At 40.9% G+C, this 27,091-nt stretch overlaps 1 protein-coding gene across 1 annotated transcript in view; it reads right to left on the bottom strand.

The window, feature by feature from the left end:
- Positions 1–8,836: 8,836 nt before the first annotated feature.
- KCTD16 (potassium channel tetramerization domain containing 16) overlaps positions 8,837–27,091 on the bottom strand; it is a 284,886-nt gene continuing 266,631 nt past the window's right edge. Inside the window, exon 2 of the mRNA XM_007466862.1 lies at positions 8,837–9,461. Coding sequence (XP_007466924.1) covers positions 9,007–9,461 — 455 coding nt within the window. The 3' untranslated portion in view covers positions 8,837–9,006. The remainder of the gene's footprint in view (positions 9,462–27,091) is intronic.

Raw genomic sequence — 27,091 nt, 5'->3', positions numbered from 1 at the left:
ACATAAACATACATACACAACACACAAGTATACACACACTCCTCACACACACACTCACATATTTCAGTGCAGTTTCTTTTCTCTAGATGACTCTCTTTTTTCCAACTTAGAATAGTAATGATGAGATGCTAGGGGCAGTCAATCATATTTGGATTTCTGACCTGTCATGAACAAAAACTGAAATTGTTTAAAAAGCCAAAAAGTAAAAATAGCAAGTACGTGCATGTACATGCACACGCACACATATACAGACACATTTTACTTTTCGTGAAATTTGCCCGGTCACCTGTGAACAGCACAGCCAGCAGCTGTGGGTGCTATCCTCCTGCCATGGAAGCTATCTTACCACTGTGGGTTTCACAGGGCTCAGTACTCGCTAGATACCTGTTCTACAACAAAGCCCCCTGATAGGGCTTTTACCATTAAGTACAGTCTGTGGCACCCCCCAAAATCCTTTTTTTCCTTGATCTCCTAGGGATATGCATGTCCAATGGAACTTGCAACTCAAAATAGCAAACAACTTGCAGGAAGGAGGTCAGGCCGGAATCGTCCTGGCTACCTTTTGCTTAGAGCAGAAGAAACTATAAAAAGGTGAAATCCAGAAAACAGAGAAGAAGAGCTTATGTCATGAGGTGGTGAAGCTGTCAGCCTTGGGAGTCTAATAAACCCAGATGAAAACCTGTCTCTGCCGTTGTCAGGCTAGGTGCTGCTTTACCGTTCTGAGTCTCACTGACCTCATCTGCGAAAAAGAGAGTAACAAGATCTACCTCATTACGTTATTCTAGGATTAAATACGGCATAGAACCCACCTAGTAGAGTTTCTAGCGCATAACAACAAGTTCGTAGTCTACATTGTTTATAACTTAAAATTTAAACCATAGGGCTTCCCTGGTGGCGCAGTGGTTGAGAGTCCGCCTGCCAATGCAGGGGACACGGGTTCGGGCCCTGGTCCGGGAGGATCCCACATGCCGCGGAGCAACTAAGCCCGTGCGCCACAATTACTGAGCCTGTGCTCTAGAGCCAGCAAGCCACAGCTACTGAGTCTGCGAGCCACAACTACTGAGCCCGCATGACACAACTACTGAAGCCCACATGCCTAGAGCCCATGGTCTGCAACAAGAGAAGCCACCACATGAGAAGCCCACTCACCGCAACAAAGACCCAACACAGCCAAATATAAATAAATTAAATAAATAAATTTAAAAAAATTAAACCATAAATCTAGAATGTTGATCAGAGTTACATACAAAAATAATGTTAGCCTAGGATGTGAACTTGATCTGAATTCAAGTTCTGTATCCCAAGTTCGATTCCCTAGTAGATTATAATGCTCATCACGGTGACCTGTACACGGTGTGCACTAAACAAATACCTGCTGAGTGAATGCATGAACAAATGAATAAATGAATGTCTGACTTCAACTCTCTGGGTCTTCAGTTTCCCTTGTACGAAATGGAGGTAGAATGATTGGACCTTTATTCTATCACTGTGATGTTGGTGTGATAAATTAAGAGAAAAATGCCAAATTATTTAAGATACAAACCTGTTTTGTGTTCTAATGAGGTCAGTACAAGTAAATGAAATAATGAGGCTCAGTAGCCAGGGCCTTGCTTAGACTTGTCATATCTCTGAAAACGTGGGCATGGGGGTCATCTGTGTGGGTCTGGGGATCATATTTTCCAAGACCTAAATATCATCTTTAGTGAGGATGTTCGACCCAAAGAAACAAAGTACACAACGAGCAGTTAAAGATGGAATTCTTGGCCTGTTCTAAGCACTCTTGCCCCCCCTTCCCTGTTTCCTTTCTGAGAGCACCCTGCTCTCTACTGTTGATCAGCCTGAAAAGCATCCTTAACCGGGTCACACGAACTCAGAATGCTCCCAAAGTGCTTCACAACAAACGCATTTAGCTGTTTTAAGGTTGATAACTTCACGGAGATATCATTTTTCTGAGGCAGAAAAAGAGTTAAGTAGAAGACAGAGTTAGACCATAGGCCTGCTGCATCACTACTGGAACCCTGGAAAAAATGACATATTTGTCTCTAAATCTCAGCATTCACATCTGTATAAAGGGATAATAAATAAACCCTACACAGATTTCAGGTGGCACAAATTATTATCATTCATTTCATCCTATCCCTTGGCCCAGAAGTCTTTCTCTACATGGTTAAGAACGCCTTGGAAAATCTGAGCCAACCCTTAACTCAGGGTTTCGCAACCTCAGCACTATTGACATTTGGGGTTGGATAACTCTTTGTTGTGAGGGCTGTCTTGTACATGGTGGGATGTTTAGCAGCATCCCTGGTTTTTACTCACTGGATGCCAGTAGCACCTCTCAAGTCCCAACAATCAAAAATACCCCCAGGCATTGCCAAAAGTCCCCTGGGGTGCAAAATCACGCCTGGATGAGAGTCACTGCCTTAAATGTACATAACCCACACAAATCAGAGCCTCACCTGAAAGTGTCTCTGTCTCTCACATGTAAGAAAAAACACTGACCACTGGCTGTAGCTGAGAAAAACTGCTAGTGATCGATGCATATTTTAGCTTTCAAGGCTTCCTTTTGCTTTCCTCTTTTTTTTCTTTTTTCTTTTCTTTGAGTATGATGTCACTAGTGACTATATTAATCAAAATGAGTTTGATTTTCATCCAGAAATCCGTAACGTTTGAATTTTGTATCAGGAGACCAGCTTTACTCAACCTTCTCAAGTTACTGACAAACGACTGTGCTGAATGAAAAGCTGTTAAACTTTGCGACCAACGACTTTTTCCCTGAACTTGGATAGCATTACCATGGGCACTAGCCACCGACCCAACACTGACCTAAAAATTGCACATGTATGTGTACGCAGAGACACACACACGCAGACGCAATTATAAAGCAATTCTCTACTGCTTAGTTGAGCATCAATCCTCTTCCATTTGTGGTGGATGCAGCCACCATCAGCGATAAGAGAGTCTGCAGTTATGTTGATTTTTATTGTGCAAAGTGCAGGTAAATTAGCTAAAGGTCGATTCTAAGAATAAACTGACAAGATGGAAGAGGTCGCTGGAGAGAGGAGACTTACTTAATCCTCCAGTTGGCATGTACGCGATTTTAGAAGGCTGATTAACAGGAAAATCACCTCCCCCCTCCCCCAGGAAAAACCCCTTGAGAGTCACTGGACTGGGACACATTTTTCTTCAGGCTTTTCCAAGGAAATTCCCTAAATAAAGCAAAGATGACAGTCGAGGAACTAAAAATTCTTTATCAAATAAACAACACAATTTGTTCACAAACAAGAAGAACATTTTTTTAAAGGTTAGGAAGCTGGGGAATAAAGAGAAGGAAACTTCCCTTGGGAAGTAAGGGAGGGAAAAGAAACTGAATCAAATTTAAGATTTAAAAAAAATTCTTGGCCAAATAATCTTAATTAGTGGCAAAAAGTGCATTCGTTTCATTAAGCGCTCTTCACTTTCCTTTCATAGTAGTTTTTACTTAAATATTAACTAATATCATGACAAGCATGAATTTAAGCGATCTATTCTCTATTTCGTGTTGCATGTGGGAATCTGGTACATCTCCAGTTACTGTGTTACATGGATAGGACCAACTGGGTCATTGAAACCTCCGAAACTTTTTTCTTTCTGAATAATCATAGTATGGCCATCTCTCCTAGTCAGAGTGACTGAAAATTAGAGAATTTCACGTCATTACAAATGGAATTTTGAAAACACTCCTTATTTCTTTTTTAAAAATTTATTCTCCCCCATGGGTTTTGCTTGAAGTTTTTAGTTAATGTTGGGGTTCAGGGTCTCCAACTCTGAGAACTTCCTAGTCCTGCTTGAATCAAATTGGACAAACTTAGCAATACAATGACTCAGGATTTCATCCATGAAGTAGAGATAAATTCACTGAACATTCCATATTCGTTTTGGTGGCTTGTATGTGCAGTTATTGGAACCCCCTTTGGGGCCATACACATCATTAAATTATGGATCACTCTAAGGTTCCTCTGACTCAAACTGTAAAAGGGCCTAGAAATGAACAACCTTCTTTGGAAAAGGTCATTAGTTTTGTTCCTTGTTGGGTATCATTAGGACACATCTCACTCCGAGATGTGCTCCCATCTACCCAGTCATAAAACTATATTGATGTAGGTTTTCAATTTGGAAAAAAAAAAAAAGGCACAAACATCAAACATACACAAAAGGAAGAAAATGTTATGATTGACAGGCAGATGAAAGGGCAAACAAATTATGGAAATCTGCTCTGCCCTAGTCCTAGAATGTTCTTTGGGTCTTTTTTCTTAAGATAATGAATTATGCATGCTTTGACTCATTTGTAGCGGAAAGGAAGTGAGAGGAAGTGCCACTAGGAAGTGAGAGAAATGTTGGCCTCTGCAGAGTCCCTAAAGAGCAGAGTTTCTCAAAGGAAGGTCCACAGACCATCTCATCAAAACCATTAAGGATAGCCCCAAATGCAGATTCCTTGGCCCCGCTTGAAGTTTCTGAGTCAGACTTTCTGGGGTTAGGGCCAAGGAATCTGCATTTTTTACGCAAGTGCTGCAAATGATTTTATGCATGCTGAGTATTGGAAACACTGCCAAAACTTTTGCAGTGGAGGGGTCACTAGGGGAAGAATCTCCATTCCAATGTATATGGCAAGATGAGAAAAACAGACATTCCAAACAAATAAGCTTTGTGCTGGCATCACAAAGCTGTGATTATTAAAGTTTAACAAACACTCTTTTCTTTCAGCGGCGGGGGGAGAGCAATAACCGTTTCTTCTAAAATCAGAATGATGGAGGTAATATAAATCAAACCCATTTCAGCAGGTTTCATTTGGTCTAATTTCTCTGCAGATATTAATCATTGTACAGTCCTGTTCAAACGACATCTAACTCCATATTACCTCAGAATACAGAATGCTCACTCTGATTCTTTCTCTCTTGTGTTATTTTGACAATATAAAAGAAAAAAAATAAATTGGAACAGTGGGCCATCAAGATTGCAAGATGACAACAGTACCAAGACATGAAGAGAGAAACGGCCCATGCTAAACGTGTAACCCAGCATGCAAATTGGCAAAAACATTCATCTGCCACAGAGTCATCGGGGAAAAAATAACTCCCATCATTTTTCCTTTGAAAATTGCCATGTCACGTGAAGGTGACAAACGATTCTTCCTAAAAGCTCACAGAGTTTTAAATCTAGGAAATATCATCTAGAAGACCAAGACAAGTCAAGGTGCACGTTATGATAGCTAGTGGCAGAAAATACCAGCACTTAAGTGTTCTGGATTGAGACACTATAAATACAGAGTTGGAACTTTGAAACTGTAACAGAGAAAAATATATGAGAATCAAAGTTTGTCTCCCATTTTGGGAGCTGGGGTCAAGTAATTTTGCAAAACACCATATATGCCTTTTCTTTGTCTCACTGGAGCATGTTTTGCTTGGCACAGACAAAGGATGATCAGAAAGGAATCTAAATCTAAAGGAATCAGAAAGCATAATCAGAGAAGCAAAAGTAATCCAGAAGCACAAACAGTTCTTAGTGAACTAAGAGGACCCCAGATGAACAATACACATCTGGTCTGTGCCTATGGATAGAGGTGCCCCAAGCAAGGCCAATGGAAAAGTGAAAAAATCCTTGTTAGCTCCCCTTTGATAGATGTAACCCCCGCAAATGAATTGGTTGGGGGTAGACATAGCTATGGAGGAATAAAGAACAAAGGGAACACTTACGGTTTGTGAATTGTTCCCCTTTTATTATAATTCATCATGCATGTATTTCCAGGAAGGTAACTGTGCCTACAATTACAAAGGATAACATCACTGCAACTTTTGGAAATCACTTCACTTCGTTGTTTTATAGCCATATCTCAGGGCAATTTTTTGCTTAGCAGGGGGAGGGAGAGCACACTACCACAATGACCCAACAGTTTTATTTTCCTGTCTTCCCCCTTTCCTGCTAAACACAGATCGCTCCCTTTTTGACAGTGGGTAGGGGGACTTTATTTTAAATATAGTTCTGCCTTCAGAAGACCCATGTACCATAGAGAATGACCTCCCCAAGCTCAATGGATTTTAGCATTGCAGAATTTTCTAGGAGGCTACCTGAGTAGGGGCTCTGCACATATGATTCATTATTCATTTGACCTATTTGATGCTACTAGTCTCTTCATATCAGCCCTTGTCATAACCAATATTCAAGAAGCGAGCCATATATATTGTTCTGTCCGGAAATGAAATAAAAGTTCTTCAAACTATTTTAAGTTCAGGAAAATGGGCCTGATTCATGGTGCAGGGCCACTACAGCATTTCAACTTCTAACTCACTTACCCAGAACTCATCTCCAACGTTGCAGGCCACACAGACCTCACTTGAACTCCACCTGAACTAGGACTGAAGATGTCCATGGACTCGGTGCCTCTGCAGAGCCTTTTACTGATCAGGTCTACCGTCATCTCCACACCAACAACCACACAAATGAACACCATGTTGTTGTTTCAGCTACTTGGACTATTTGGTGTGAGTGTCAGTCTAGAGCTGACTCAGATTTAAAATGTTACTGTTGTTTTAAACAGACTTGCCACCACTGGTTTTGTTCACTGGGGGTATAAAGACAGCCTAAACAGAAACAAATTCATGACATGTCAAAGAACAGAGAAATAATGCCATGAACATTTTCTTTGGCAGTGTTTAATTTCCTATTTAAAGTATGTAGTAGGAGTAGTGTGTTGACTGTCATCTTACTAGTTCTCTAATTCTTATTAGTGTGTTTCTATCTTGAAGGCATGACAATCAGTTCTGAAATTTAAGAAAGTTGGGACTTTGGCCATTTTAGTTAGATCCCCAACTCTTTGACAGAACTTCCAGTAGGACCATAAGAATCATTTGACCAAAGTGAGTTTGGGGATATTTTCACCAAATTCAACTTCTTGGCCCATTAATTTCTATGATCCTTTGCAGAATCTTCTATTATTAATATGATATTTTGATGTGGTATAAAGAAACACTGAAAAGAATGAAGACGTACGGGTAGGCTGTACAAAGCTATGTTGCAGTTAAGATTAAACGTCTGCTAATATACTACTGCAAAAAGGAACACCACTTAAACTCATATAATTCTCTTGACAACTCAGCTCCCCAAATGATCTTTCTTTTCCACTTCAGCAAAACTGTAAAGTCCATTCGAACCATTAGGACAAGAAAACATTGGCTGAGTCTGTTGCCCAGGTGTAAGAATTAATAAAAATTCAGAAAGATATCCATATACTAATGGGCAATAATAAGAGGAATCAAGACAGACCTCTTACATGATAAATGTGCATCAGTGAAAGATTTCAAAAAGAAGCAATTGGTCATTATGTTTCTCTCCTACAAACATCATCCAGTTGCCTTTATTACCTGTGATACATATACACATACACACACACACACACACACACACACAGTAAAAAAAAAAAAAATCAGTGGTGCTTGGCACACAATTAATGATGGACAAATTATATTTTCAGTTCCCACTGAAATGCACGAGGAATGCTGAAAGTAAAAACTTGCCCTTTAATCTTCACTTACCACAAGTCTATGAAAAAACTATTGGTACGTTAATAGAATACAGAGTCACATGGATGGATGGCTGTTAACAGTATCTTTTTGGCTGTGTCTATATAGGTGAAGGATATAATCAAGAAAGACAGTTCAGAAAGCCAAAGTCTTAATTCCAGAGCTTCAGTTATCTAGTTGGGTTGTTCACAGACATCACAGAAATGACAGCCAAATCCTAGTATGGACACAGCCAAATCCCAGATCCCAAAGGCAAAAAAAATACTGGATATAAGGAAGCCACTGCAATTTGAACAAGTTATGAGACATTACTAGGAGGGGTGTGGAATACAATTTCCTCTTAAAACAAAAGGCTGGACCCTCATCCAAGTGCTGTGTGTTTTCCTTACTTCCAAAGCTACACGGGAATGCAGAGAACTTAATGTGGATTACGTGAAAAGGCCCCACCATGAAAACGTGGGCAGTAAGGACTCTGAAAACACTGCGAGAAGGAAGGTAATTCAGCTCAGGGTAGAGAAGGCTGAACATGGGGTCGTTTTGCAGTCATTTTTGCGGATTAGGGATGTTTTGGTTTTTTTTTTAAAAAAACACAAAGAATATGTGACTAGCTCTTCTCACCTTCTAGTGCAGAGAAGGAGCAACGCAGTAAAATGGAGCCTGAGGGTGTTAATTTTGAAATAAGGAAGGTAATTTGTTGACGATGAAGGTTCTCTGATGTTAGGAAGTGTTGCCAAGAGAGGTTGGGAAATCTTCCCAGAAGGGTTTTAAGATAAGAGCAGAGGTTCCTGTGTCTGAAGGACTCTAAGAGGGTGCTGCTGGGAGCAGAAGCACACCTCTTAGGATGCCCAGGCCCTGGGCTCATGTGCACTGTGTGTATATACACACTTTGTTGGGCTCGTGTTGCACAAATACTCATGCATACGGAGTCAATATAAACTGGCACATAATCGATTTGAGTGAAAAGTCATATAAATCTGCCATCCCCCCCGCCTTTACCCCATAAACAAAAGGGGAAAGGAAAATTTAAAAATTCAGACCTATGGCAATGGGTCAGATCTCTACCATATTCTCATTCAAAGGAGGGAGGTAGAACAGGAGAGCAAAACCCAGTTTGGGATAAATGATTCCCAAGGCCTCTCAGCTGTACTTATGTAGCTGTCTCTCATTATACATAAGAGACTCAGCACACGGGACCAAGTTAACAAACAAATAAAGGACAAAAAGAAGAGCGAGAGATTCTTATACTTCCACATCTGGAAAGAAATCTACCCTGTGGATTGACGTGTTAAGGTGAACTAGGTAAACAGGCAGTAGTATATCAATGGGCTACTGTATTCTAACAAACGTGTATTGTTAGTTGTTGTTTTTCTTTTCAAATGTGAATTTCTTTGAGGAGGCTTTACTTCAAAGTGGTGACACGATCTGTTTCTTCTCCCACCTCCCCCGCCCTCCACTATAGATGATATTTCCGTAAAAGTTCAGATTGCCACGGATGTTTTCGCTCAGGGAACCTCTCTGGGATTTTGATCTTTAGGAAATCCTGGATGCATTTCTCCAGCTCTTCCTCAATTGAGAGCTTTTCCTTAACAGGTTTTTTTTTGCTGCTCACGTTCGACTCCCTGGAGCCCGAAGTCAGAGTCCGGAGCAGATCGCTTTTCCGTCGCATCTCTGACTGCTGGATCAGTTGGACGGGGCCCTTCTTGATGGGACGGTCCAGAGTCTGGATGTTGGTCTGGCGCGTCACAGGCCCACAGATGACTGTCTCCTGGGGAGAGCTGGCTTCCGACTGGCTGTCGCAGCTGGAGGTGGAGAGGTCATTGCAAGAGGTGCCACTCTCTCCTTCTTTGTCACCCTTGCCATTCTTGCAGCAGCAATCACAGTGCGAGGATGACCACCTAGATGGCTCACCTGCAAGGAAGCACAGGACCCAAGGGATGAGTGCCGGGCAGCTCAGTGTGGAGTAACAACACAGCATGTGAACACACACACACACACACGAGCATCCACAACCATGTCTTTAGAAGAAATGGGATGGCACACGGAATGGGCTGCAACAGGAGTACCCAGCAGCCAAGTTCATCGAGCGAAGCAAGTTAATGATGGTGTGCTGCATGACAAGAAATATAGTATAATGCTTCAGCCCATGGGCATTGGAGTCAGACAGTTACTCAGCTATACCATCATTAACCTTGCTATGTTGGCATATCCCTTAAATTCTCAAAGCTTCAGTTTCCTTATCTGTGAGATGAGGGTAATAATTTCCCCACTTCCAAGAGTTGTAGGGTGGATTTAGACAAGGCAAGTGAAATTCTTAATGCAATGTGTGGCATGCAGTAAGTGCTCAATAAATGCTAGCTGATTTTACTGTGGCTGATGTTAAACCCTAATCCAGTGCCCCATGTTATTGCAGTCAGGTAAATAGGGGGAGTCTAGAAGAGTGGAATGACAGCTACCAGTCAGGGAGGGCTTACTTTGTGCTGGCCCCCATGTAAGCTCTGTGCATGCATCAATTCACCGGGTCCTCATGATAATTCGAAGAAATCAGTAGCTCCACTCCCAGTTTCCATACAAGGAAACTAAGACCCTGGGAATTTAAGAAACTTGTCGTATTTTGCACTATCTGAAAATGGCAGGGCTGGGATTTGAATACAGGTCTCCCAAAGACTATAACCAAGGCTGTCTGTAAAATTCCTGCTTCGCTTTCAAAACAATTTTCAAGGTTTCATTCCTCTCTGAATCCTTGTTTACCTATCCTCAGAAGTAGTTGTTAAATTTTTCCTCTGAGTTATGGTCTACTTTTGTAAATGCATCTATTATTGCACATATCATATTTTGTTATAGCTCTTTTCTACCTTAGGCATCTCAGCTACTATACCATGAGCACCCTGAGGTGGACAAGGTGAAATGTTCCTTGCTGTCCTCCCAGAAAATAGCTCAAGTCACAGTGTAGAAATTCATTAAAATACTACCCTAATAATAACGTTTAAATACCTGGATCCAGCCATACCTGAAGCTAGACCTGTCAATGAGCTTTCACTTACATGACCCACTACAATATATTTAAGCCAGTGTGAATTCCTCTCTCCCTATTTCCCTAAGTCTTGATTCATAGCATTGCGTTGAGCTATTTGGAGGCAGAGCCATTTTTCAGATACTCAGTTGGTGGCTCCCTAAACTAGGAAATCCACAATTATGGCACAAAGCAATTTCCTAAACATAAGTCACTGCTCCCAGCCTTCCACCCTCTGAACAGCCACAGTCTTCTTGGAGTCATGAATTTAATATTGTTTACCGATCATATGTTATACGCTGGGTACTTCATGTAGTTCATTGCACTTAAGCTATAAAAAAAGAGGAAAATCAGGGCTTCTCTGATGGCGCAGTGGTTGAGAGTCCGCCTGCCGATACAGGGGACACGGGTTTGTGCCCCGGTCCGGGAGGATCCCACATGCCGCGGAGCGGCTGGGCCCGTGAGCCATGGCCGCTGAGCCTGCGCGTCCGGAGCCTGTGCTCCGCAACGGGAGAGGCCACAACAGTGAGGGGCCCGCGTACCGCAAAAAAAAAAAAAGGGAAATCAATCCCCTTTATGATGCTAATACTGAGGACAAGGATAATGTGGTATGTTTATACGTTTTAAAGGAGACCTAGTTTTGATTTGCACTATATCTTATACTCATAAATAATAAGTCACATGATAATAAGGTCTCACTTTATTGTCATTTCTAATGTGCTCAAATTAGAGGAACCCTAGAATGGAAACCATTAGGAAAGTTATGTCCTGCCGTCTTTTACAATGCCTGCCCTCTACATAGCTAAATGATTTAAATATTTATAGCAATTTATACATTTTTCCCCTGAGATAGTAAAAAAAAAAAAAAAAAAATCCCTGTAAAGCACAATTCCAAAAGTCTCTCTCATGTATACCTGCTCTTTTGAACCACTTTTTAAAATGTGACTGAATATTCATGTACTTATATACCCATTAAATGAAATGCGACAATCCCATTAGCTAAAAGGAATCACCACAGCAGTAATGTCCTAGTTATCTCAGGCTATTACAAACAAATCTCTTCCGTGCAACAGAGAAACTGTTCAACATGTGCCAGCTGGTAACAGAAAATATCAGCAAATAGAAAATGGTTTCTGTCTGCCAGCCCAGACTCTGAGGAGAACGTTCTTTCTCCTCCAGAAGGCACACTTGGCCTCTGCCTCTCCAAACCTGACCATCCCTATAGTAATATGACTCGATGGAAAAATGGCTCCAGCTAATTGGGTCAAGGAAAAGTAATCACCTCAACCCAGAGTTGATCTAGTTTGATTTTATTTTTTCTTTTTTTGAGAAAAGTTCAGAAATTGAACTTAGCCTTAAATAAAAGAAAGAAGGGGAATAGGAGAAAGACAGAAAGGAGAGGAAGATGTGCTGGAGTACTCCTAGTACCTTAAAACAAGATGACAAAATATTTTGGCCATAAAACCTGCTGTACCGGTCGAAATACAAACCTGTGTTTCTCTGTCCAACAGTTACCTTGCCCTGAAAGCCATTCCATTCAGTGGACTTGGAGGGAAACCTGAGGCTTTTCTAAAAGGCATTTTAACAACGCAAACACCATCATGTGAGGGAGTCCTGTGTATTCATGTGGAAAACTGCACGCAGCCCTCCAAGACCTGTCCAAGCCAAGAACCTGGCACAGATGCATTATTTCCTCCCTGGACTGCCAGGATGATCACGGATTTAAATGTCAGCTGGGATCCACCAGCTTCTAGGCAAACAGAAGTATTACTTTCCACTTATTCTAGGCGCTATCACTCTTAAAGGGAAATGAAACAAATTAATTTTAGTGGAGCTTGTTATACTACCACGTTTCAATATTTTATGAGCACATCTGAATGTTTTACTATTTTGGAAAGATAATTCATAAGATGGCTTCTGAAGTCTACATATTAGGTTGAAATCAAGGAAGAATATGGGATTAACACAGTCTAGCTGGAGGTGCTTCATGAAGAGTCATTATGAAATTTGAAAAATAATCAAACGTGAGAAGAGAACCACGTTGTTTCTTTTTTGGAAGCAGTGTCTGGCTGATTACCCCCTTCCCAAGAATTTAACCACAGCAGACAGATGTTATAAACCAGAACACAGAAAACCCTTGCAGTCCCACTGACATGTACTCACCTGTTCTGGAGAGTGTAAATACACCTGTGAAAGGTATGTTCTGTAACTCTAGGTATTCCAGAATCCCCCCAATTACAGCAAAATATGATCTCCTAAATACCTTGGTACTTCAGATTGCAAGATACTTTTGCTCTCAATTTGCTGAGGTTTCAATGCTGGCTGGAATAAATCTCTCCATTTGAGGAGAAAATAGGTTACAACTGATTAGTCAGATATAAGGAGAAAGCCATTTCATTGCCAGAAAAGTCTGATTTATTGATATTAAAAAAGCAAAACCTCTACTGCCTTTCGAGGGGTGTATTAACTAGTTGCTGGTCAAAGAGCCTAACAGCTCTTCCTTATTTTTAAATAAACCATTGCTGAATTTGTTGGATTTCACTTTTGCTGCCTGGCACATAATAGAGGTTTGATAAATGTTTGACGATTAAATGAATGAGCCAGACACATGTGTTGAATTATATCAAGTTGATAATGTAGCAGACAGATGTCAGGCTCCAGAGTCAGGCCCTGAAATATGTCAGCTTGGATCAATTACTTTACCTCTCTGAGCCTCAGTTTCCTCATCTGCAAAATAAGGCTAGTAATAGTATCTTCCTCATAAGGGTTTTAGGAAAATTAAATGAGATAGTTAATGAAGGTAAAGATGTTTCATGGTTTGTGGCATCCAGTACGCATTTCAATCAGTGTATACGTTCCACATTTGTTCTACCAGAAGCCAGACACTGATCTACATAAACAAAAAAGATCAGGAGCTTGTTAGATATGATGATTATGTTTCCACTAACACGCTATAAAACCAATTCTTAGGTCTGGCTGGAGCATCATGTTGGGAAGAACACTGATGCTATAATTGGACTCGTCAGGAAAATGTACACTGAGCATTTCATAATGTCTGACTCTATTTGGGACTGGAGAGGAACATAGTATATGACCAGGGGATCATTTTGGAAGGAAGGTTCCTTCAAAGTGCAGTGCTTAGAATTTCACAAATGGATGAGTCTTCCAGGATAAAAATTTACTTTAGGATGCATCAAATAAATTTAAACCCAGAGCCCAGGGAAATTTGTAGTTTGGATTAAATGGTGAGGGGCAGGAAACTCAATAGCCTCAAGTCCTTAAACACTGAATCTTTCAACATTTTACAACTTGGAAAAATTGAGGACCAGCCAAGAAAATTATATGATTACATTCGGTCCCTTTCCACTGTAGCCCTAAGTCCTTACTGACAAAGGAATAAAAGAGGAAAGACAACAGAATCTTTCTCCCCTATGAAAAGTTCAAACCGGACTGAGTGAAGCACGTCTTAGAAAACTCACAAAGTGCTTATGCATTTTTAAGAGGCAGCTCTGCAATCTACCCACACTTCAAATTCTCCACCTGCTAATGGTTGTGAACACAATGCACATCATTTACAGCAACAGCTGGGAAAACTACTTTCCGCTGTCTTCTCTGTCAATGATGTAGGAACCTGCCAGTCTGGGAGCTAGGTGGTCAGATTTAATTTATCAAGGCTGCTGAAACACTTTCTCGGTGTCCCAAGTTGAAAAGGCAATAATGCCCAAATTGATGTTTTTATAATTCTGCTAACCTTGGAAAGGATATTGCATAGTGGAGGTTGGGAATAGGCAGACTGTGCAAGCATCTGAGAAAAATACACCTTCCAGCTTGACAATCATCATTTCTTGCTTGTGGTTGACCTTTTCCACTCGGGGACATTTGGCCTTGAAGAGACCCAGCTGGGGATCCTCATTAAGACATGGCAAGTTTGGGCAAGAGCAGACAGTTAAACCACCCATGCATCTGCCAGGGCCAGTCAGGAAAACAGACGTTCCACCTGTTATCTGAACAGGGAGAATTTAATATAAGGAATTGGTTAAACAGATGTTGGAGGAGCCAAAGATAGTGACTGAAAGAGGCAGATACCACCCTTAGGGCTGGGGAGACACATAAAAGAGAGGGGGTTACTAGAACCTAGATGCTGGCAAAAGGCATCCGATGGGAGGTGAGACCCAGGCATGTGAGGAGGGCGCCATGACTGCTGGTCCTGGTATCTCTGAAGGAGACTGGCTCTGGGGATTACAGGGGGAAAAAAAAAAAAAAAAAAAAGAGAACCGGAACCAACTGCTTCTGGGGTAAATAAAAGCTGAGTTGATTCTGATGAGCAGGAAGCAAATAAGGAGTCCTTCTTCTCCCCCTGTTATTATGGTCTTCCTCTAGCGCCCCCTACAGACAGAATCTAACAGGAAGCCAGCTTGGCCAATGAAAAGGGTGGTTAGCTGAATCCCAGCCTCACCGTCAAGACAGCACAGTAGAGAGGGGTGGGTTTGAAGGCGACAGACAACAGCTTAATAACGGCACACAGACCCCGCCAGGGATGCAACAGAAAAGAAAGACACAGCTCTCGACCTGCTGGACCATGAGTGCAAATGGAGGAGTTAGGGAATGGAAGTAAGAACCACCATCTCGGGCTTCCCTGGTGGTGCAGTGGTTGAGAGACTGCCTGCCGATGCAGGGGACACGGGTTCGAGCCCTGGTCTGGGAGGATCCCACATGCTGCGGAGCAACTGGGCCCGTGAGCCACAACTCACTACTACTGAGCCTGCGTGTCTGGAGCCTGTGCTCCACAACAAGAGAGGCCGCGACAGTGAGAGGCCTGCGCACCACGATGAAGAGGGGTCCCCGCTCTCTGCAACTGGAGAAAGCCCTCGCACAGAAACGAAGACCCAACACAGCCAAAAATAAATAAATAAATAAATTTATAAAACAACAACAACAACATCATCTCAGTTCAGTTGCTGCCCAGCTGCCCTTCCTTATACCTTATTAAGTGTTTTGCATCTCATCATCCCTCTACCAGCAACTTATTCTGACTTTCACCTGTTCAGCACTTTTTTGTCCATCCCTTTCTCAGAGCGCCTTACCTATTCATCCCCCAACCCAATTTAAGCCAGTCCTAACCTCCAACCTGTTTCTATCACACCACCACAATATGTAACTACGGATGTGTTTCTAGGTTGGTTTAATGTTCATTTTCCTGTGTTAAAGCCTGGGTTTGTTCTCTTCTGAATCCTAATGCACACTCCAGGGCACATAAACACTAGGCTATCAGGGCAGCAGGAAATATCTATATGAAAATGAACGGGAGAGGAAATGGCTGATGTGTACAGAAAGTAATTTTTGGTTTAGAGTGTTTGTGAGAGGCAGTAAACCTTCCACCAAAAGAAAAAAAAAAAAGATAGAAAAAAACTGACCTGCAAAATGGAAAATATTTAGGCATATCACTGGACATTTATATGCATGTGACAAAAACATAAAACATGCTGATCAACAGAGATAATGGCAAAATCCATCCAGAACTGAATAACTGTATATACAGATTTTCTAATTGATCATCACTCATAATTATTTATTAATATCCAATAAATCCCAAAGGCTTTATACAACTTCAGTAAAAATTAACTTTCTTAACCACTCAACTATGGTCTCTAGTCCCATAATTTTCCACTTTGGTGATGCTCAGACACCCTCCTAGCTCAGGCTTTTCACCTGTGACGTGTCTCTCTAAATAAAGCAACGCGATGATGTGTATAAGGCTGTAATCCTGAACTTTAACTTTCTGGCCTACTGCCTTGCTCTTTCAAGTGCTCCTTGATGACACATTTATTTCACATTCTCCAGGGCCTTTTGTCCTTCTCTTGCTTTCCTCCTCTTTATTGTATTTCCTCCTTTTAAGTCTCAGCATTTTTCAGCTAAGATCGTACTGAATTACTCCTGTCCCCAAAGTCCTTATTTCATAGGGAGCTCTGTGGCCCATCTGATCTCTCTTCCCACCCAGTCTTCTCCATCCTGGCCACTTGCTTTTATATTTTTCTTCACCAATTTTCATAAACTTGAACAAGTCCCCCAAATAATAAGTTCTGCTACAACTCCTCTCAATCAATATCTCAGAGTATTTTATCTCTTAGAATGAAATGTGTATCTCTTATATCTCTTAGAATGAAATTATTACAGGGTTTGCATGTCCCCCTTTTCCAGTAAAACCACCCTTCTTTTCCTTTAGGGAACTGCCTCTTCCCTATCACATCCTGAAGGGGCTGTCAACCATGGTGCCACATCTGGCCATAAGGGGAGGACACATGGACCAAATGTGAACTTCCCATCTTCCAGCTGTAGTGGATGATTCAGGCACGGTCAGGTGAGCCAAGCTGGGTGAATCGGAGTCCCCACTGTGACTGTTTTACTCGAACTTATGGGTAGTATCTGCCTTATGATGTGGGATGTACCAAACCAGGAGGATGTGAGTTCACTGGCTATTTTCCTTACCAGTTCGAGAGAATATTCATGCATGAAGAAGCCAAGCAGGACAGGCAAAGCTGAGAAATAGTCAAGAGACAGAGCCCTACATCTAGTGGTATCACAAGTTGGCCCCGTTCCCAGCCTTATAATTTTACAAGCCAAGAAATTCTCTGTTGGCTTAATCTAGTGAAAGGCAATTTTGTGTTACTTACAATAAAAGTCTTGAACACTATATCAAATTCATATTAACACCTTTAATTTCTGTCTAGTTTACCTCTGTCACCTTCTGAACACTTGTACAATTCTACCATTAATACTGGCCAGTGCTTTAGGGCACAAGTACTGTTAGTTTTCTAAGCTACTTTGTTGGTGACTTGTTTCTTTTCTGGAATCATATAGCCTCTTTGCTACACTAGTCCCAACAAATTTGACTAACACTCTCAAGAGACGTACTAAGGCAATACTGCCACCTGTTGTACATAGTTATTCCAACAATAAATAAGACAACAGCTGTACCTCCAAAACCAGAAACTTAGCATAATAATAGATATCATTTATTGAGGACTCCTATGTGCCTAGCATTGTGCTTAGCACTTTACATAATCTAATCTTCACAGTAACTCTACAGGTGGATTGTTACTCTTTCCTTTTTGTGGAAGACAAAACTGTAGCTCAAAGTGGTTAATTATCTGACCCAAAGTTACAGAGTTTACATGTGGCAGATTAAGAACCCTGATCTTAGACTTCTAGCCCCCAGAACTGTAAGAAATAAATTTCTGGTTTTGATAAGAAAAAAAAAAGAATTCAAGTCTAGGTCTCTTTTAACGCAAAGCCTCTGCTCTTTTTGGTGGACATATTATTCAATGTCACAAGAATTTTCTACTAGAGATATTTAAAAATACTAATAGGCCAAAAGGGTTAAAGTGTGGACTTTAAGACATGATCGTCCCAGTGGTAACTTTTCCATCCCTTTGGTAACTTTTCAAAGTAACCACCTGATCAAACAACTTGAAAATCCGGGTTTTCATAGGTTTTTAAAAAGTCATTAGATTTATATAAGAAATCTCAGCTCCCTTCCCCGAGTTCACTGGAAAGAACTGAAAATGACTAAATGAAGGATGAAGAGCTCTGGTACATTCCTGATGTGTGGGGTATGTCACGCCCCTCCACCAGTCTTCTGTTCTACCCAGGCTGCCCTGGTAGCAATCAACAGTGTTTGAAGTATGCATTTAATTAGCACAGGAAAAAAAGCCCTTTGCCATTTAATTAAGATTTAATATTCGCTAATACTGTTTAATGAATTTTCAACAACCAACCAACATATGATACCTCCTCAAAGTGGGAAAAATCAAAACACAGTAATATATGGCTTATGGGTAAATGCAAACATAAATTTCTATTGATTCTCCCGGTAAAGGAAAAAAAGCCAAATTAACCCAGAGCAGATGTCCAGGAGCCAGAGTACCCTGGGAATTTTTTGAGAATCACAGATAAAATAACTGTCTTAGAACACTTACAAGTCATAAACTGCTTTGAAGTCGGAGTTAACTAGAAAACTTCGGATAGTGAGAAAGCCATGAGAAAGCCGATCAGGATCTAGCGCAGAACTCACCGTAGACAGAATCACAGAGTGCGAGACCTGGAAGGGACCTTAGAGGCCATTGAGCAACCTTGTTTTACAATGAGGAGAGAGAAAGAGTTCTAACAATAGTGTCAAAGCCCAGCTCCACGTCTGGAGCCTGTCTGGGACCTTGCCAGGGACAGAGCTGGAAGGGTATAGAGCCATGTAGGCAAAATCAGACCCAAGTGGAGAGGTTTTCGTATCTGAAGAGTCTATCACCTTGGGATAAAAAGCTCTCAGGAAGAGTCCATTATTGAGTACAGTGAAGATAAACACAGGGCAGAGCAATTTGGAGAAAGCAGATTCCTCTAATATGACCACATGCCTAATGGAGAGAGACAGACAGAAAGTCAGACAGACACTAAGTGATGATAACACTGACCTACGCTTGCACCTACCCTATGCCGTACACAGTGCTGGACACTTTACCTGTAACACCTCATTGAATCTTCAAAACCAGTGACAAGAGGTAAATAGTTACGGTGATGAATTCCCACCTCCTTGGGGGAAAGAGGAGGTGCATGGGGACCAAACATCCCCAGGCGCTAGGGAGGCTGACGTTTCTTCATAGAGATTTACTCAGAATCAGCATCTAAAAGGCCTGCTTTTAAACTGCATACACCCTTGATGGAAGAATGAGTCTGACACCTCCGTGTGAATGAGTTTATCACAATGCTTGGACCTGACAGAGGAAGCCTGGGAACTCACGTTAGTAACTCCCGGCAAATGACATTAATGAATTATGAGCTCCGACCACATGACAGAGGTGGTCTAAGTGCTTTACAAATATTTTTATTTTATTATAGCAACAACACGAAGGCAGAGTTTCTCAACCTCGGTATTACCGATGTTTGGGCTGAATAATTCTTTGTTGTGGGGGCCATCCTGTGCATTGTAGGCTGTGAAGCAGCATCCCTGGTTTCTCCCCTCTAGCTGTCAGTAGCACCTCTGCCACTCAGGCACGACAACTACAATCACCTTTAGTTGAGAACCACTGCTCTGTGGTTAATATGATTCCCATTTCATTAATGAGGAAACCGAATTTCATAATTGTTGACTCATTTGCCCATGAGTCACAAAGCTAATAAAAGATGACACCAGGATTTGATATTTGGTAGATCTGACTCCAAGACTAACTAACTCCTGTTCCATCAGTATATCGTGATGCTTCAGTGAAATGATATCTTTTTGAAAGGAGCTTATTGGGCAGAGACCTAACCATTCCATTCACTGTAAGTTCCAAAAGAAGGCCAATGAAAGGAAATGAAGGAAATGGAGTTGCCCTTTCACTTTTCATAAAATGAAAAGAGCACCTTATTCTCACCAGGCTGTCTTCAGATGATAACAGAAAAGAAAGATTTACAGAATTTAGCAGCTCCAACTGAACATGGATCTCTGCCAAGTGGCCACTGATTAATTACTCTTCTTTTAATTAGGATTTCAAAATGGGACAAAGATGGCTTTCATCTAGGATTTTCCCATATAGCCAGAGCCTATATTCCTATCATGTAATAATAATAGACAACATTAAATTGAGTGTTTACTACATGCCAGGTGCTATTCTGCACTTTCCCTGCAGAATCTCATTTGAGATTTACATCATCCTTATGAAGTGAGCTCTACTGTCATTCACATTTTACACAAGAGTGAACTGAGGCACACAGAGGATAAGCAACTAAAAGGCTTTAAGAGATGAGCTGTGATGCAGACTCAGGCAGTCTGATCCCACAGTTTCCATAGTGAGGCAGGTAGTAAAGCCTAGTGGTTCAGAAACTGGGCTTTGGCGTCAAAGAAACAGGAATAGGCCACAACTCTGCTGGTGACTAGCAGTTTCTGTCATCTGAAAATGTTGGAAATAACAATACTGCTCCAGTAGGAGGGTAAGAATTTGTCTCTAGCATGACAACAGTGCCTAGAATATATTCAAAACACATTGAATAATTTTTTTAAAAAGATAATTACTTTGATACCCAAATTGACAATGTTCATATCAATCACCCTTTAAAATATTTAAAGGGTAGTTTCAATAAAGATACTTTATAGGTAATCTCCTGTTTCTCTGCTTTACTTTCAATAGACAGTCTACCCATAGCCCATCTTCATATTACCTAACCAACATCTCTACTTTCTACTCTCATGGACTATTTACCAAAGAATTGATTCCATTCGCATAATTTATAATATTTAGGAAAGCACTGCTGATGAACAGAATGATTAAGAGAAGTTTTCCTCCTCTTGGCTCTGGAGCAAAGATTGCCATACATGACCAGCATGTCATGTCTTGTTGCTCTAAGGGCAACAAGAATTCCTAAAAGAGGGAGTAAATTATGTACTGTGATGATAGTTCACTATTACTCCTTTATATATGATTTGCCTTTTTTGTTAAATCATACTAATTACAAACAAATGCACAACTTCATAAGATTGCCCAACTCACCCTTCTTATAGGGAGAAATATCTTTCAATGGATCCCACCATTACTTTTATGGTTAATTCACTTAAAACAGATATTCAAGTGGTTTGACAGATGTATCCAATAAGCAATGAATGCAGTGGAGTGCTAGCAATATAAATTAGCACTAATGATTTCCAGACCAAAGGGGATGGAAAATATGATCCCTGTGATAACCATGGGGAAGTTAGATTGTGAGATTCTTGAATACTACATTGCTTGGCCCCTGGTTATTAAATATATTATTCCCTTTGCATTAATAATTAGACCCTTAGTAACACACTCGATTGTTAACATTTGGAAAACACTGTAGATAGGAAAGAGCTTTTAGAAAAGATAACCAAAAGAGTGGTATAAGAAAAAGGTTCAATTTCATTCTCCTGCAAGTGGTTATAAAGTTTTCTCAACACCATTTATTGAAGAGACTGTCCTTTCCCCATTGTGTTGTATTTTTTTTTGGCTCCCTTGTCAAATTAGTTGACCATACATATGAGGGTTCATTTTTGGGCTCTTGATTCTGTTGCATTGGTCTGTGTCTATTTTTATGCAAGTGCCATACTGTCATACTGTTTTGATTACTATCACTTTTTAATATAATTTGAGTTCAGGGACTGTGATGTCTTGATGCCTCCAGCTTTGTTTATTTATTTATTTATTTATTTATTTATTTATTAAACCAGGATTGCTTTGGTTATTCAGGGTCTTTTGTGCTTCTGTATAAATTTTATGATTTTTTTTCTATTTCTGTGAAAAATGCCATTGGGATTTTGATAGAGGCTGCATTAAATCAAAATGGATTAAAGTATTAAGCATAGGATCTGAAACCGTAAATCTCCTAGAAGAAAACATAGGGCAAAAGTTCCTTGACAACTGGTCTTGTCAATGACTTTTTTGGGTTGTGTAACCAAAAGCACAAGCAACAAAAGCAAAAAAGTAAGTGGGACTACATCAAACTAAAAAGACTTTGTACAGCAAAACAACCAACCAACAAAATTAAACGGCAACCTACAGAATGGGAGAAAATATTTGAAAATCATATATCTAAGCGGTTAATATCCAAAAAAATATTAAAAAACTCATATAACTTAACAGGTAAAACAAACAAACAAACAAAATAAACAACAACCAAACACTCTGATTTTCAAATGGGCAGAGGAACTGAATAGACATTTTTTCCCCAAAGAAGACATACAAATGGCCAAGAGATATATGAAAAGGTGCCAGGAAAAGGAAGAGACTAAGGGTGGAAGGGAGTGGGATGAAGATAATTAGTTAAATTTGAGAATTCTTATGGGCCTGTAGAAATTGCAAATTGAAAAATCTTGCTCTCTCCCCACATCAACACTATTTCAAATTTCTGTTTTCCACGTTTCTCCTCTAATTCTATACAATAATTCTATGTGACATACATGCAACCATATAGTTACATGGGGTGGTATATGGTACAAAAGAAAAAAACTGACCTTAGACAATGAATATAGGCTATCTTCAATTTTTTTCATAAAAATAATTTATTTTACTCTTAATGCTAATCTTATCTTTCATTAAATTGTAAGTTCCTGGAAAGTAAGTTCCCATTTGGAAGAGTTCCTGGCTGAAAATTATGCCTGTTCCATTTTGACAACGATTTGAGAAGAGTCATGATTTAACAGGCGAGAAGAAATGAAAAAACCTAGTATTTGTATAACACTTGGTAGATTATAGAACCATTTCCATTTTTTATACCTCATTTGATCCTCGCATTTATTCACTCAGCACTCAACTAATATTTGACTGCACTCTTAGGCAATGGGTACACAGCTGGTCACTGGTATTTTACATTCTAGTAAGGAAGATAAACACCAAACAAATAAAAGATAAAATTTCAGGTAGTGATGAGGGCTTTGAAGAAAATAAAACAGGATAATATGATGGAGTGACTTGGGTGAGAGAGTTGTAATCAACAGACAGAATGGTCAGATGGCATCTCCAGAGAAGTTGATGTTTGAGCGGGAACCTATTGTCCACAAGAAGCCAGTCTGTGAAGATCATGTAGAAGTCATTATAAGCAAAAGAAACAACAGATGCAAAGGTCCTGAAGTAGGAATAAGAAAGAATATGCAAGGAACAGAAAGAAGACATGCATGGCTTGAATATGGTGAGAGAGGAAGAACTGCAGAAAACGAGGTTGAAGAGAGAGACAGTGGCCAAAATGTAAAGAACTACAAAGGCTACACTCAGGAGTTATGTAGGGCAATGAGAAGGATGGTTTAAACAGAGGAATTACATGATCTAATTTATCTTTGTTACAAGCTTACTCATGCTGCTCTCTAGAGAAGAGATTATAGGTGAGTAAGAATGGAGGTAGGAAAGCCAGTTAGGATGTTATTACAGAGTCCAGACATGACTCATGGGGGTGACTTCTAGGAAAGGAGATGGAGAGCAGGGACTCTGAGACAGACATCCTTATTCCTGTCTTACAGACGAGGAAAATGAGGCTCAGAAAGCAAAGGATTTGTCTAGGCTGGGTATTAGAGTGGAGAATTTTTCTAAGTCCAGTTCTTCCCCCATTATGCCATGGTTGTATCAATGGTTAAGGCATCCCAATATACAGATTATTCAAATCTTCAACGATCAATCAGTTTCTGAGAGATGTGTCCAGCTTTATCCTGTACATCAGAACACTTACTTGGTTAGTCCTTCTGCTGATCTGCACCTGCTGGGGTTGTTTGGTTGACTTCACAAACTGGAAGCCTGGAGTTTAATTTCACCATCAGGAATCATTAGATTGTTTGTAAACAATGACAGACTATGATAAATATGCATTCCAGTTAATTACTGCCTTCCCATGTGCCTTTTTCACTTTCTCATTCCCATCATCCTGTCACATCTTAATACCTGATTGTGCATCCTCTACACCAGGGAGAGAGGAAATAGCTGCAAACACATTGAAATGCAGGAAGACAGCCCTGCATCCTGTCGGGTTCTTGGGAACAGAAGCCAAACCTGAAGTTCAAACACTGCTGAAAATTAACAGGTTTTCAGTGTGTTCAGCTTTATAGCATCCCTTTGGTTTGTACATTAGGTTTTCATTCAAGGGGCAGTTTTGAACAGATTTCCATGACAGCCCCACCCCTGAAGCTGAATTAAACAGTAAACCAGGTTCCATTAGGATCTGAGACATTCGGCTTTCTGTTATTCTCTCTTTCTCTCTTTCTCTCTTTCTTTCTGTTTTGACAGCAGGACCAAGGACTAGGTAGTAAACATTCTAGGATGGCGTTTCTTTAGCTATAGAACAGCAGCCTCTGCAGCAGAATTCTTGGAACAGAGAAAGAAATCTCCATATGGTTTATTTAATACCGACAATTCGCATATGGTACAGTACAGGTGTTATATACATCAAGGAGCAGTACATGAGAAAGGCAGTTTCACACGGTGGTGATGAGCTTGGGCTGTGATGTCAACAAATCTCAGTGTCATTGCACTTCTACGTGTCGCTTGTGTGACTTAAGCAAGTTGCTGAACCTTGTTTTGCTCACCTGTAAAATGGGACCAATAGCAGCCCTTGAGCTAAGATGCCTTGGTTGCATGGGCAGGCGGTATGCTGCACCAGTCATGGTACGAGACCCATGCCCCAGCCCTGATATGGTTCCAACAAGTTATAAGGCCTTGGCCAAATTATTAAAACCCCTATATTTCTCTCATCCCTAATTCTGATAGTATTATTACCCTACTTACAGCTTGCTAGCTTCTCTCTGTCAAATAAGAATATTCATGAAGATATTTTGCAAAATAATGATCATATCACGGCATTTAACTTTGAGGTAGAATTTGTACCTTTGGTGTTGTTATCCCTCTTATTTTCAGCCTTCAGTTTGGTCTCATTGACGCTGGATTACTCTCCTTTAAAATAGCCTATGCATATAAAGAATGACACATGCCTTTTTAGATATACCTAGAGAAAAGGGTTAAATTCCAAAAGAATCTTCTTGTTCCTATAATTTGAAGATAATGTGTGTATACCAAATATTTATTTCTATCAGTAGAGGATCATGGAAGTTTGACACAATTTTAAAATGGCATAACATGAGACATGGCAATGGCTTGCAGATTATCTGTGAATCGAGTTTGTATTTATAGTATTTCTAATGCTGCACACAAATTTCCCTTCTTTGACATTGCAGCAGGAGAATCAGGCACTGACACAGGGCACCAAGACAATTATGCCTCGAGAACTGCACCTATGTTCAGACATCCCCAGACTGATGCACTCCCATTTGTGCAAGTCCCTTTATTAAAAAGCAAACGCTATCAAAGATTCTACTCCAATGCTTAAATACTCTCTGAATATTGCCAGTCCTACCTAGAAACATCCCTTCCCCTTCCTTCACCCCACTACAAACCGTTTAAGCTGCTACAATCCCTGGCTCCCTCATTCATGAACCACCAAGTTCAACCCATCCTCCAAAGCTAACTCTCTCCATCCCACTACTGGCTCAGCTAATCCTGACCTCACCCCACTGCTTAGTCAGAGGGATCCCAGTCTTGTCCCACAGCCCCACACCAAATTCCATCACTGGAGTCCTCATTGGACTTCCTTCTCTCACTCTTCCCCTCTACATTGCCCTGGTCCCCAAATTACCTGCCACCACAATCTCTACCACAGCAGGAGAATGCTCTATTCTTCAGTGAAGACAGGTACGGTTGCAGAAGTTCAATGTACCTCCTTCTCATATGTTGCTGAGGTACCATACTCAGTAACCCAGGAGGCATGGAGATAGATTCTGGTTAAGGGGAAGGAGTCTCCTGCTTTGGAAGGGAGGGGGCCATGTAGAAGCAAAAGAAAGTTGAGTGAGACTCTCCCACTTGTATCTCTCCCATCTGCTCCAGACTCAGGGCTGTGCCCCTCCTCAGTGCTGCCATGTCGACAGAAAGGAGGAAGGGCCTGCTATGAGTCACAGGGAAAAGCTGGAGGTGGGGCCACTCAGACAGCAGGCAGTCTGTGACCTCGTACGATCAATGCTTGTAGCAGTCATCTCAAAACTTAAGGCTCCTGATATGTTCAAGAACGTAAGTTCCCTGAGACCAAGAGGTTGTTGTCTCTTTTATCTACTGCTGTATCTGTAGTGCCTACAAGAATATTTGCACGTGCTAGATAGCAACCCCAAAAATTTCAATTGAGTGAATCAACGTGTTGTACTGGCTTTGGCCATTATATTTATATCACCATATTCCTATTCCAGGAAAGCTTAGGTGGAGTAGTCTTTTATGGCTCTAAATTTCCTCAAAGATTTTACCACATATTTAATGATTCTTTATTAGTATCATTACTTTCTTCCTTATTAGAAAAAAATGTCAAGAAAAAATAATAACTTTTACCTAGAGTCCTTAGTGAGGACAAACAAAGATTTGTGTGTACCTTTCTCAGAATGACAGATTCTGTATTACTGCACCAAAGAAATATACAACACTTTTAAAGGTTGCATGAGAAATATGTTCAAACGTTCTGCCTGCCTGCCAGCCAGGTACCCGTGCTCCTGAAGAACAGAGACAGTGGTCCTGAGCACCAAGCATGCCTCAAATGAGGTAACAGAGCTCTGAGTGGATGATTTTATTACAGGTTCTATTTGCCCAGGTGTACTATGTAAGAGAATGAGAACACTTCACCCCCAGCTTGGATGCAGATGCCTGGTTGTGAACAAAATCCCTCAGATGATGAGGTGTAGGGTCCCCAGCATCTCAGATATTTGACAAGAAAAAGGAGGAAATCTCAAGCAGAAGGTGGAAACTGCTGCAGTGCCTTCAGAATGTGGTTACTTCAAAACATGGTGTTATGCGCTTCCGGTGGCGCAGAGTGGTTGGGAGTCCGCCTGCCGATGCAGGGGACGCGGGTTCGTGCCCCGGTCTGGGAGGATCCCACGTGCCGCGGAGCGACTGGGCCCGTGAGCCATGGCCGCTGAGCCTGCGCGTCCGGAGCCTGTGCTCCGCAACGGGAGAGGCCACAGCAGTGAGAGGCC

The sequence above is a fragment of the Lipotes vexillifer genome, unplaced genomic scaffold (assembly GCF_000442215.2).
Source record: "Lipotes vexillifer unplaced genomic scaffold, Lipotes_vexillifer_v1.1 scaffold99, whole genome shotgun sequence".
Lineage (NCBI taxonomy): Eukaryota > Metazoa > Chordata > Mammalia > Artiodactyla > Lipotidae > Lipotes > Lipotes vexillifer.
This window is presented reverse-complemented; position numbering and strand designations above follow the sequence as displayed.